Genomic DNA, 13,031 nt, shown 5'->3' with positions numbered 1-13,031 from the left:
TTTTGCTATACGAGGTAAAACGCGGGAATAAATAGGGCGAAAAACAAAATAAAACGGGAAACTTTTAAAACTGAGGCATGGCGACACCTTTTTTCTTGTGTGCGTGGTCGCTAAATATGCTGACTCCACACCGTGACGTCACCGGGAAAATTCCCGCGGACAAACAGGGCGACATGATAAGTGTAAACATTAAAAAAATAGATGCGCACTGCGTGCTGCATAGGGTTTTGCGACTGTATGCTGTAAACGTTGTTGTTAATACTGCAAAAAATGATATTTTCGCACAATGACAAGATGTATTCTCATCTGCTATATATTGGTTGGTGAATAAACTTTAAACTGAATTTGGGTCAATCGTACTCGAATAGGTAACAAAAGGTCGAACGAATCTGTGACCGAGGTCATCACAGTTCAGTAAATATGGCGTATCGAGTTGTAAGTGTGATAATATGCTGACATCTAATTGGTCCCATCATGATTGGGAAAGAAAAGGCAAAAGAATAAGAAAAATAATTATCAAGACGGTATCGGACGTATGCTGACGTTATGAGTGGGATACAGTGAAGCGTGACGGGTGTGACGTAAAAGTGTAATATGTCTGGGGAATCACCCTGAGCGCGGCATCAAAATACCATTGAACGGGTTCGTATGTAGCTTCGGGCAAATGGAAGGTTTGACGCATTTTGAACGATTCAACACATAGCCTGCCGGACACCGACATCCAGCCACGCAGGGTCGCCGTCTGCATCGCCGTATTCTCCGCTTGTTTTTGTAATTTCTGCAAGTTTTGTGAGAGTGAAAAATTGCACAGAATAAAAAATATATGTACACATTTCAACTGGTTGTGTTTTTCGTTTAACGCCACAACAACTTATCCTTACTTGCAAGTAAATTTGCAGGCGGGACCGCACGTGGAATAAAACTTGCCTCTGCGACAAGTCCCTGCAGAAAACACAACAACACGCATTATAGCATCTGTGTGATCGAAGAGAATTTAAATCTAGGCTAAAATACAGAAATCCGTTAAGTTGACGGACGCAATACTTACTATGGCAATATAAGTTAGTATTCCATTCGATTAATACGCCCAGTCTCGCACACGCCGATGTGTAAGCTCGTATCGATTCACATGAACATCGTTTATAGCGGGGACACTCACAACTGTCCGTTAAACAGGATCTACAAAGCATTCGTAGGTAAAATATGTGAGTTGGCCTGAAATGGTAAAGGATAAAAATAAAACGGAACCTGGCAAGAACCAGAATAGTCACGAAAATGCGGTCAGCTATGCAGTTATAACTCTGAATATAACTTTTGAAAATGTATAGATCATTTTTTAAATGCTGATGTGTTTACGATTATTATAAGCAATGTGGAGCCAATAACATGAATTGTGTATAAGCTGCAGACATATGGCCACTGTTTCGACCAAAAGGTCTCATCAGTGCAGCCGGTATGGTCAGCAAAGTCGTCTAATGGTCACACCAGCTGCACTGATAAGACCTTTTAGGTCGAAACAGTGGCCATCTGTCTGCAGCTTATGCACAATTATTATTATTGTTTATTAAAACTCAGTGTACACAAATTTGGCATTACAGAGGTGCGTAATAAACTATATATTACATTTGTTGGTGACCCCGACTTCCAAATGCACCTTTAAAGATATTTTTTGGAAATTTACTTGTAATATTCGGTTGGGTCCACATGTGTGTAACATGGATGAAAGGATGGGGATTTGAATATAGAACACTTTTCCCTTGCGCGAAGTCTTGAGGCCAGTGATTTGCCGCAGGGTTCGGCGGGCCTGTGCAAAACAAACGCACGTATTCATGTTCGTCTCTGTATTTGAGCTGAATCGTCACAAAAAATGCAATTTGGATAAACTAAAATTTTACTTTGTCACTGTTGCTGCCAGGTAGACTATACTACCCGTCCAGCCTACACTTGAATTGTTCACTATTACTGTACATTCACAAAAGTGTCAATTACGTAATATTACAGAGATTACTTAAGCTTCCCCTACTACTCATGTTAGGATACCCCCATTTATAGACTCTTTTCGGTACTTCATAAAAATTCATAACATTTTTTTTTGCGGAATTGTTATTTAAAAACGCTTGTAAGCTACTCGTTCGCAAACACGTGAGTACAGTTCGGGACGATGACGCGAACTCGTTCCGAGTACCTCGAGTTGTAGTCGGGTCGTGTGCAGTCATCCGTCACGCGCCACGAGTCGGCGAAGGCGTTCTTCTCGAACTTGAAGTTTCCGTCCCCCCCGATAAAATCGTCCCTGACGAATCCGTTAAAGTTGCCGCACAACCCACACAGATTTCCACGCAGCCGAGGGGAAGCACCCGCTTCGAGATAACTATCGCCGTCCCAGTTCAAGGAAATACCTGAGAGGAAAAGCAATGTATATAAACGGTAATGTAAAGTGAGTAATAGCACGAACATTGCGGTATCGAAAATTCGAAAGAACGTAAATACACAGCCTGCTGTAGGTTATATTTGGACAAATATTATGTTGCTGCCAGGCATGTTATATTTTAATGATCTGTTCTTCTGACACAATAAAATGTAACTTGTATTCACCGACGCTTCGCCTGCTATCCAGCTAGGCTTCCTCAGGTTTTATTGTAACAGAAGAACAGATTATTAAAAAATAAAATATATCGATAGGAGTATGTATTTGCACAGTACTTGCCTGCAAGCGTGCGCACTTTCACAAAACCCCTGTCCACGAAAATGGTGACGTTACCGTTTAGGTATGGCATTGCCACTCTGCGACCGTTTAATTTCGCAACCAGTCGCTGGTGGAGGGAGATATTAAGACCTGAAGTCATAAAATGATTTTTTTTATCTGTTTGGTTTAAGAAAGGAAGTACTTCATGCTTTGTGATATGTATGAAGGATTTTCGTCATGAGCAACAACAACATATTTATACATCATTCTAAGACCTACAATTCAAAAATCATCGTGTCTTATACATTTGAGGACACTGAACGTTCTATAAAAAAACGACAAACCGATTGTGTGGAGTTGGAGAAGGACATTTCGCGTCCACGAGAATGCTCTAGAACGTTTCGCGTCGTTTTCGACCACCAGAGAAAAGCTGTTATCTTTGGTGCAATCTTTGGCCAGCATGTACCCGCACGAACCTTGGAAGTTGAACGGTCGACCGTCGAAAGTGCGATAATGAGGATCTCCAAATACTGCACATATTCCAGGGGCTGTGGAAGAAAGAAAAGTGAACGTCTTCTTTTATCATTTTGCTTGGTGCGTTTTCGCTTGTTAAATTAGCGAAATAGCTACTTGGTAGAAAGAAAAGCTTTTGTAAAAGCGAATGTGGAACGTAATCTTTCAGCTACCGCAGCGTAATGAGACGCATACACTTACCACTGACGCAAGTCTTGCAGCATATTCCAGGAACAACATCCAAAACTTTCCCCTGTAAATTAAATAGACAACATTGCGCGAGGAATGGACTACTTACCAATGTACTTGACGTATGTTTTAACCGTAATATTTTTGCCGAATTTAAATGTGCGTATATAGGCATGCGAACATTTTGCCAGAACGCGTCTACTCTTACATCTAATCACTTTGCCACTAACGAACCTTGAACCAATCCCGTTGTTTTGCTGCAAAACAAATGAACTGCTTTGAGCCTTTTTTGGCGACTGTATCTCCCAAATGCGTACTGCAATATGCTGTTCTCATTCTGCACGTTTAACGCCTTCGGCCTTGCCTTTGTAGCTAATGTATATTTTGTACACTGGTTTTCATCCGTTTTAGAGCTTTATTTCCATCTCTGACGCACTGATTTGCGTCTAAGTTTACTTGCTTCAGCTACATAAATAGTACCGCTAGCATAGTGACAGCTCTGCCAAAGTACTGGTGGTTGAGCGTAAAGAGTGCGGCGATACATGAGGACATCATGTACTGTCATGTGGCATAAGTGTTGTTACGAGCAATGTGAAAATAGCAAGGTGTCCTATGCAGAGAGTAAAATGCCACGTTTTAAATTGCAATGGCAAACAGTTGCCATTGTATGTTGGTAGTTATTCTACAGCAGCATTTTCTACATAATAACTTCATGCGCTACGTCTCAGTGATTGCAAATGCTTTGCAATGCTTACCGCCGGACAACTCAAAACGCCAGCAGAGCAGTTAATCTTGGTGCAGACGATCGTGCCGTTGTTGCAAGTACATCGAGTGCAGGGGTCTTGAGGTTTGTTCCAGGCTTGTCCGTGCTGAAAAGCAAGAATAGCATTTGCGTTGGTATGTACTATGTAGTTGCATTGGGTGTTGGTAGCATGTATACATTCACGTATATAAACCTGGAAGGTCACGCCTGTTGTGAGCGAGCAGTTGTTGAGCAAGTCTTCGGGACATTTCGGACAACATTGGAAATCCGAAAACACTTCCGAGCCGCGACATTTCGTGAGGTCAGGACAATTTTGACGGTCGCACAAAACTGTTCCATTCTGCGAAGTAATGTATATTTGTATAATTTAGAAACGGTTGCTTTGTACTTGAATGAAGTTAAAAATGTGATACGATATTATATACGTTTTAAAAAAAATGTCCACACCTTTAGTATAACTGGCGATATTACGAATGAAAATACGTAATATATACTGCTACGTATATCCTATCATATTATAGGAGACGTTTTAATCAAATTTTTGTTGCTAGCCTTTGCGTGTTTAGTTTGGATTGAAATGCCATGTGTAGCGATGCGCACTTTGTTTAAACCCGAATACTTCAGGAACGAATAAATCTAGTGTGCCACTGCAAGCTTAAAGCCACATTGATATCAGCTGACGTCTGCTTGTCCGTTCGTAGCAAGGCATAAGTCATCTGCTATTTCACTACCCGCACATAACGTGGTATATGCGATGACAAAACTACTTTTGTCACATACTTGTATGCTTGTGTTGTTTAGCAGCCCGTATATACACTAACCTACCCACCCGACATTGACACGTGGTACAGGCGTCGACCATAACTTCTTCTGTATGACGTAACAAACCTCTTCCGAACCAGCACTGACCTTCTTTCAAATCGAAAATCCGCTTTGAACCTAGAAGTTATGAAATTGAGCGATTTAACGTTTGACACGAAAGTATTTTTTCAATATTTACGTAAAATTTTATTAGACTTATATTTGGTTGGACATGGCACTGTTATAACGATATGATAGTAGAAGTTAGACACAAGTGTCTTGTTGATTGTTGCGCAGCGCAGCAATTGTAGTAGCATAATGGTTGGAATCGGCATTGTTGTTAATACATTTGTTTGTCACTTTATAATTACTAAATCTGCAATAGATTGAGTGAAACAAAAATGTGCTACTTTCAGTAGGGGTCTATAATTAAAGTGTTTAAAGCTAAGTGCTATAAAAACACTTAAATTCGGTGTAAAAACAAAGTGACACGAAACGGAATTTGCGTCGTTTGCCTACGTTTAGGGTGATACAACTGACGAAATGTTTTTTTGACTTGAGGCGGGCAGGGGAAAGGTTGCCGACCATTTTCCTTTGCTATTAAACAAGATGCCAAGAAAATCAGTCATTGGAAAGTTGTATTGTTTTGATCTTCAAAATATAGCAATAAAAAAAATTGCGCCTGATGGCAAAAGTTTATACAGGGTGCTTGCAAACCCCAATTTGATGACCACACATAGTAACAGTAATTTGCAATAAATCGAGTGTTTTCGGTAAGATAGAAAAACTCCTTACCTATGCACTCGTCACAACATCCGTCTCTCCTCTTCCTCCTAAATGTTCCAGAGCACGGGAGCACTGGACACACCTCCTTCCAACAGCTCATGCCTTCGCCCTGCGTAAAAACCAAAGCACCGAAAATCATCTACTGTCGCCACACGCCCTTCTACGTCACAATGGGATGTTTGTTTGCGCACAATGCCCGTCACTTACCGAACAAACGCACTGGACACATCTCTCAGTTGGCGATGAGAAAACCTCGCCCATTACAACATCAGAACGGCTGCAGTCTACAACAAAGGTGGTTACTGACAGTTTGCGCTATTGTGATCATGTTGGGGATGTGGGGTGTATTAATGGTCGCTGGCGCGAGGCGATGTCGGGATGTGTTTGAGTTTGGGTGCCGCGTAGTCTTCAATCCCCGGCGTTTCTAATGTTTGCTTTCTTGACGCCTATTTGGGGAATTAACGGCGATTCATGGCGCGTGTAGGAAATGAGGAGTTTTACTTAGCGGTTGAAACGCGAAAATGGATTAGCGCCTTTTACGAAAATCGTTAAATATTCTCCGCTTTGTGCGTGGCTCCTATAAATTTAGGACAATTAAAACTGGCGATAATCCCTTACCATGCAACCGCCTTAAACTGGAATTCAACCAAATACGAACTTGCAAAGTAAAGCGTTGGACGCCATATAAGACATTATTTTCCTAAACGGTGAAACTTGGCCCAGTGTAATTGCGGATTTTAATTTCACGCTTACCTGAACACAATGGGCAGCATTGGTCGCTTGATGGCGGTGCTGGGTCGGAGCAGGTGGTGACACACTGCTGGGAAGAACGCGTGACCACCCTGTTCTGTTACGACAACAGATAGAACAAATAACATTTCAAAACATATTTTAACATTCTTCTTTTCAGCGCGATACGTTTGGCGATGAATTGGCAACGCGATTCACATTGTATGATTTTCTGCAGTAGTTTGACCTTATTTCAAAAATGACAAAACATTTATTTCAGGAATCAATCCGTTTTTTATTAGTATTTCCGCACGCATTTTTCTAAAGTTCTGTATATACAAATTAATTACAAACGCTTGCGCTTAAATCGCTTATTGGAAAGACTATTTTTTTCTTTAAAATGTGAATACCACTTAAAAAACAAAGCACTTTAAACTCAATATCACGGCACTCCTTTCCAACAGGTCTACAGTCCTAAAAGCCCCCAGCATTAAACAAAACAGTTGCCCGCAAAGTTTTAAATTTCCCTTATTTCCTGCTGGTCATGCCCCTTGACTCAGAGTCCCTTTCACTCTATGAAATCTGATACTCACATTACAGTATCGTAGCTCACAAGATCCCTTCACTGCGGTCCACGACGCAGAGGCGGGCAATGTGGAACCATCAAGGAGGCAGGCTGCGTATTAAAACATCTTTATTTGCGTTTCCTGCTGTGGTCCCAGATGGGTTAAAATTGGCCCTGGGAACTCGCAATGTCGCCCGCAACCACATAGACTAGTGTCGCAGTCCCGCCGGCGTTGGGGGTCTGGGGCTAAGGGTCACAAGGTCCCCCATTCAGGTGATAAACGATCTTTTTAGTCCCTTCATCTTCCCGTGTGCGTGGCTTGTCAAACAGACTGCCGGGGGCAAAGGTCTTTGAGGAGTAATAGCGAGGTTAAAAGCCCCTTTAGTGATGTGGCGGTTCCCCCGCATGCGGTTCCATATCGCTATCCTAAAGTGTGGTAATCATTCCCGTGCGCCTTATAAAATGTTTTACCCTAAAATGGCGACTAATTTACTATTTTAAAATGGCGGCCATTTTGAACTTCCTAGTTGCGTGTGATGAAAAATCTTCAATGACATTATCCATAATTTGGCTTTAAAGAACTGCTGGTTTTTAATGCTTTTTAACACGCTGTAGGGCCCATTGTACAAAAAATGCAAATAAGTTTGTTGAAAAATACGATGAAAAGCAGCAGATATTTTCATGTATATTGCAGAAACACTCATTTCTGAATGGCGGGCACAGTTTATCTAAGGGATATTATTCCAACTGCCGTTTATGCTGTGTGCTATGAAAAATGCAATTTATTCGTTAAGTACACCGGTATTGCAGCCAAGTTGGATTACTCATTTCTGAAAAGGGGGAATTTACGACATAAAATGCGCCACAAGGGCGATTAAACTAGTTGTGTTTTACTTTATATGCAACAAAAACGTAAAACTACAGACGAAAAGCACTTACCAGGACATTGATAAGGACAACAGGTGTCATTCGACGGGGTTCTCGCAAAGCAGGGAAGATCCGGACATCGCTCCTTGGAGCACTGAACGATTCCGTTCTAAACGACAAACATTAAAACACGGTCCGTATGCAGCCATTAGCGACTCATCGCGGGCAGTCGAAGACACCTTTGAGCACGGCGCCTAATCCCAACGCAAACTAGTCACAGCTTTACCGGCGACAGGACGGCAAATATGGAAACACGTTTGGGTGAATAAAAGTGTTGACAGTGTATTACGCCGGGCACGGTAGCGAGAGTGTGGTGCGGTTTCGACAATCTTGTGGAATGCGTGCGTTTCATGGTCGAGATATCGCATCTACAATATACTTTCTACGGCGGATTTTTTGCAAGCAGGAATTTTTATTATTTGTAAATTCTATAGGGTGAAAGGCTTATTTACACTGAGATCATTTTACAATGTCAATTCGGACAAATTCGGATATGTTGTAAAATCGCCACAGACTAATATTCGTAAATTATATTAAACTTGCACAAAAACCCACGAACAAAATATGGCAAAGTCTGTACTTAACGATTCAATGGCCGCGAAAAACTTTCTTTTGTCTTGCGGTTTATAAAATCGTCGCGTTTTGTAAACTTATAAACAACATAATGTAATGGTGACGTAACACAAGTACTGCACAGTACAAGCATTATTCAGTATATAGACATCTCCTTCCATCTAACATTATTCAATCGTGTTTCCTACACACGATTTCTTATGTCGTAAAACTTTTGCAAATAGTTGTAAATCCAAGTTTGGTTTACAGACTCAGCACCACAAAATAGAAAATCTTTCTTAAAACTGCGATAATAGTCTAAAAACAAAGCAAAATATAGTCAACGCAATGCAACTCGGCAACCAACGTTAATACCTGACACACGCACGTGTAGCATGCCGCATCCGGAATTTCCAGTGTCACCGTTTGTCCCTCGACGACGCAGTGGGCTGGGCTACCTATAAAGAGATTACGAGCTAGAGGTCAAGCTATCATCTCGACCTGACCGATAGTCAGTTCCCTCGTGGGTTCAATACCATTGTGACGTCACAAGCGTGCACATAGAAATAGCGTGCTACGGTAGACGAAGTGGCGGCATTGGTATTTTTTTAGGCGGCTCGTCCATTTGTTTTGCCACGCAAGGCCAGAGATAGTGGACACTGCATAAACACACGTATCGTATTTTTTTGGATATGGCCTTTTATAGAAGGTTTATAACGGTGACGACTGCAGCCAGTTCGTCAGTGGACTTTAACGTGAACGCTTATATGTGATACTTAACAGGGAATGAAAAACAGTCCGGTTTTATGGTTGCGGTTTTAGATCAGAGGCATCAATCAGATATTGCGTCACAAAATTTTGCCAGGTTAATTAGCATTGTGTGTACATATAGCAAAAAGGATCTATGCAAGTTTTCACAGTTAATTAGTTGTGTACATATAAGCCCAGCAACAATAACAAAAAAACACCTCACCTATTATGTCCTGTGAAGAGCATTGAACATTCGCCAAAATGAACAGCTGAGTGATAAGCAAACATCCGCGTATCCGCATCTGTCGGCGGGGATCGGGCGCTCCGTTTCCGGTGGGACGAATTGCTTTGACACGATGTCTTTTCTTCGTCGCTGTTATCTCCGTTTCACCGGCGCTCATTGCGGGTACGAGCCTCGTCGCGTCAGGCAGTTATGCACGTCTGTTCTCACATGCTAACTCGGCCCTTCCGCAAACCATCTCCACGAAATAATCGCCACCGAAGGCTCGTATTATTTACACTGCACCGGGGCATACTGTCGATTTCGACCCGGCCGCCCAACTTTCGCCGGTGCCCGGTGAGGCATTTTTCCGGCGTAGCCTTTTTCTTTTCGCCTTCTCTCACTAGACGCCCACGGATATAAAATTTGCAAGTGCAATACATTTAAGGATATTTTTTACCAGCGATCGCACGCTCGTTGCAGCATCAATACTCCTTGACGTTCAAGCTGAACCACATCTGGGTACGTTGCTCCAAGGGGGTCGAAAAATAGCGAAAATGGATACAAAACTTGTGGTTTTACGACAAGACGCAGACACGCATGTTTAATTTTCTTTGCTTTTATACGTTTTATAGTCACTGCGTGGCTCCAGCGTGGGCGATCGGCGGTGATATTACTACGCAATGTAAACGGGCACGTACGAAAAAAAAGTTACATTAAATTTTGCGTTTCGGTTGCTGTTTACTAGGAAACTACAAGTTAATGCCCCTAACCTTGGCAAAAGCGCTAAAGCTTAAAACAAAAAGGAATAATACAACACCTAGTAGGTGATGTTTCAAGTTTTAAATCCGTAGAGGAAATTGCGAATAAGCGTTAATTTCTCATTGTTCGCTCGTTTTTGGGCTGCGGTAGCGCAAGTAAGCAAAGCTATAACGCTTGCGCATCGAGGATGCGTGAGATGTTTTGTGAGAGGCGCCAGACGTCTATTTGCCCACAACCAATTGGTGGCGCCCGCAGACATGGCTATTAAAACACTGTTATTTTTTATCTCCGTCGCGGACGAGCTCGGGACGGGCCAACACACGATATTCAGAGGATTGTCCGATTGAAATGGTTGGCACAAGTTTGTATACTGGACCGACGTACAAGGCGTAGTTTTTTCAATATTGACGCACGATTTCCTGTTGTGTTAAGAAGCACATGTAAGCAACAAGCCAATTTGTTGTGTAAACTGCCAGCGAAAATCGAGCTTAAAGCTGCGTGCAGTGTTGTAACAAGTGGAACTGTTGTACCAACGGTTTCACCGAAAATCGGCCTCAAGCTGTAAAGGAGTAAATCCGTTCGACAGGGAAAAGCTCAGATGGAATTAGGGGAGCGTGGAGGCGTGACCAAGCTCTTTCATTACCGAAGTTGCGTAAACAAACCACTCACCCCCGTTTTCTTCGATACTGACGCAGCGGCACGGGGCATCAAAGCCCAGGGAATAGAGGCTCTACCGTGCCCCGTGGAAACGCGCTCTGTCGGGGAGTCAATCAAAATGACAGCTCGTTAAACAAGGAGGTCGCGTAACCAGACAATATTCGCGTTATGTCGCTTCATTAAGTGACTCGGGAACACGACGGACTACGACATCTTTCTTGAGAGATTTTTTACACAAGGCGCGGCGGAATCGATGTCTTGCGGTGGCATCCGACTGCGCCGAGATTTTTCCTGGAATGCGCAATGAAATAAATTCGGCGCCGTCGCCAACGAGATAACATCGGAAACGTCGCGTCGCCTTCACCCAAACAGGCAAACATTTTGTTATTATCCCCCTAGACCAGCCTATAATACCCAACATACCAAAGGAGCCGAAACTTCGCCCTCTTCATTACCATTGTCCGGTTTACAGGGAAAAAGTGCCAAGGTCTAATCAGCGTGGGAAAAAGGCCCCGGTTTACATTTCCGTCCAACCACAAAACTCAAATGCGCCCGCTCAACGTCACTCACCACGTGACGCGTTACGGATCATATGACGCCCTGCGCGCGACAATGCTCCACCAGCGTCCATCAACGTGCCTTTGTCCCTGGCATCCGGCCAGAGTCCTGATCTCACTCGACAGAATTTGCCACTTTTCGGAGGTCGAATAGCGGGACAGGAATACCCGGGAATTTGGTTTAAGGGCGGGTCGCGGCGGTACATTTTTGGTTGGGAATTGTGGTTTGTCGTGGCGCCTTTGTGATGAAAGGGCCGTTTCTATTCGGACGAAGTACGGTAAAATATCATCCGATTTTAGAAATGACAAGAAAACAGTGTTTCGGGTTCGTTTGTTCTTTATAACAACAATCAACTTATGCGCAACACAAAAAGTGTCAGTCACGAAATTCTGCAAATTCAGGCACAATTATGAATCAAGATTTAAGTTCACGCTTTTTTGGAGTGGGGTTTTTCCATTGTGCGACAAGCCTTAAAAAGTCCTCACAAGAATCTAGTTGGTTTGTTGAAAGTATCCATAAAACCATACAAACATGGGCTTGTTCTGACCAGCACGGCTTTTGAAACAGCGCTGTTATCCCCGGCGTAATGTTCCGTCAACTCGATCGCCAGAGAGCAGATATAGGAAACGAGTCGAGGCGGTGATAAGACTTACGTTTGTTGACGACAATTTGAATTACATTGGCGCGCTCCGACGTAAGCAGATTAGCTGTTTATTTGGTGTCAACGCTTAAGCGGATTTCTATAGAACGATAGGTGCCGCCACGTCTCATCACGCCTCGGATTAATACTAAAACGACCGGGACTCGATTTGCCCTCTCCGCTCCCCACGTTGGTAGTAAAGCCGGCCTCCTCTACGTCATAATTCTTCTTCGTGGCGCAATTACTTTTTTTATGACCTTATACGTGCGAATTATACAATGACGTTGACAAAATACTGATCGTTTTTCGTTAGGGCACATGGCGATACACTAATTTTCGCAATTTTGTTCCAATCACGTGGTGATTCCTACATTACAATATTATTTTTGAATGCTTATTAGTGGTGATGTTCAAGTAATACGAAATCCTCAATCGAACGCAACACCAGTGGGATATTTGTCCGGGCAACCGGAATCACCGTCGCGTTCTGACGCAGAGACTGCAGCATGTTTGGGAGCACGCGTAAGTAGCAATCAAACTGTCGTCCCGACAAACGCGTAATTAGGCACTTGACCGTTGCGATTACAAGCAAAACATGCGTGTCGGTGAGCGGGTAATCACTAAACCAAGTGACTGCCACAATCCTTACGCAGTTCTTCTAACCTGACACTTAGACTTGGGCTGCGGCAATGTACGCGAGGTCTAGTCTAAGTAGATGTAGTCTGTAGTGGCTTTGACTTGAGTCAGAAGGTATAACACTCGTATGGCACGAGATGGACACAAATCGTATATAGTCAGACAGTGTGCTATGTAGCTTAGCGCTGACTGGTGCTTTCGGTAGGTCGCATTGTCAACCACGATTCCTGCGGCAGTATTGGGTTTCCGTTTTTTGTTTCGTTTTGTGAGAACATCTTAGTTGGCATCATTTCTGAGATA

General features: G+C 42.9%; 1 protein-coding gene across 1 annotated transcript; it reads right to left on the bottom strand.

Moving 5' to 3' along the window:
- Positions 1-10: 10 nt before the first annotated feature.
- Positions 11-9,797, bottom strand: LOC145913588 (BMP-binding endothelial regulator protein-like). Its single transcript, XM_083001306.1, has 18 exons — positions 9,482-9,797; positions 8,884-8,966; positions 7,969-8,065; positions 7,058-7,140; positions 6,489-6,582; positions 5,943-6,019; positions 5,745-5,844; positions 4,978-5,087; positions 4,342-4,488; positions 4,141-4,254; positions 3,398-3,449; positions 3,028-3,231; positions 2,705-2,833; positions 2,186-2,396; positions 1,682-1,804; positions 1,049-1,179; positions 882-942; positions 11-778 (listed from the first exon to the last, which is right to left on the bottom strand). The coding sequence occupies exons 1-18, from the start codon at positions 9,657-9,659 to the stop codon at positions 607-609; spliced, it is 2,166 nt and encodes a 721-aa protein (XP_082857432.1). The 5' UTR covers positions 9,660-9,797; the 3' UTR covers positions 11-606.
- Positions 9,798-13,031: the final 3,234 nt, after the last annotated feature.

Source organism: Ascidia mentula, chromosome 9, assembly GCF_947561715.1.
Source record: "Ascidia mentula chromosome 9, kaAscMent1.1, whole genome shotgun sequence".
In the NCBI taxonomy this organism is placed as follows: domain Eukaryota; kingdom Metazoa; phylum Chordata; class Ascidiacea; order Phlebobranchia; family Ascidiidae; genus Ascidia; species Ascidia mentula.
Note: the sequence above shows the minus strand (reverse complement) of the source record. Positions and strands in the feature narration are given on the sequence as shown.

Excerpts from the sequence above, each read along its gene's own strand:
- LOC145913588 (XM_083001306.1), bottom strand. The coding sequence starts at position 9,659 with ATGAGCGCCGGTGAAACGGAGATAACAGCGACGAAGAAAAGACATCGT. Across the intron at positions 7,141-7,968 it reads TTGTCCTTATCAATGTCCTG|CCTGCCTCCTTGATGGTTCC; the intron begins GTAAGTGCTTTT and ends TTTAATACGCAG. Across the intron at positions 6,583-7,057 it reads GTGAGCTACGATACTGTAAT|AACAGGGTGGTCACGCGTTC; the intron begins GTGAGTATCAGA and ends TTGTCGTAACAG.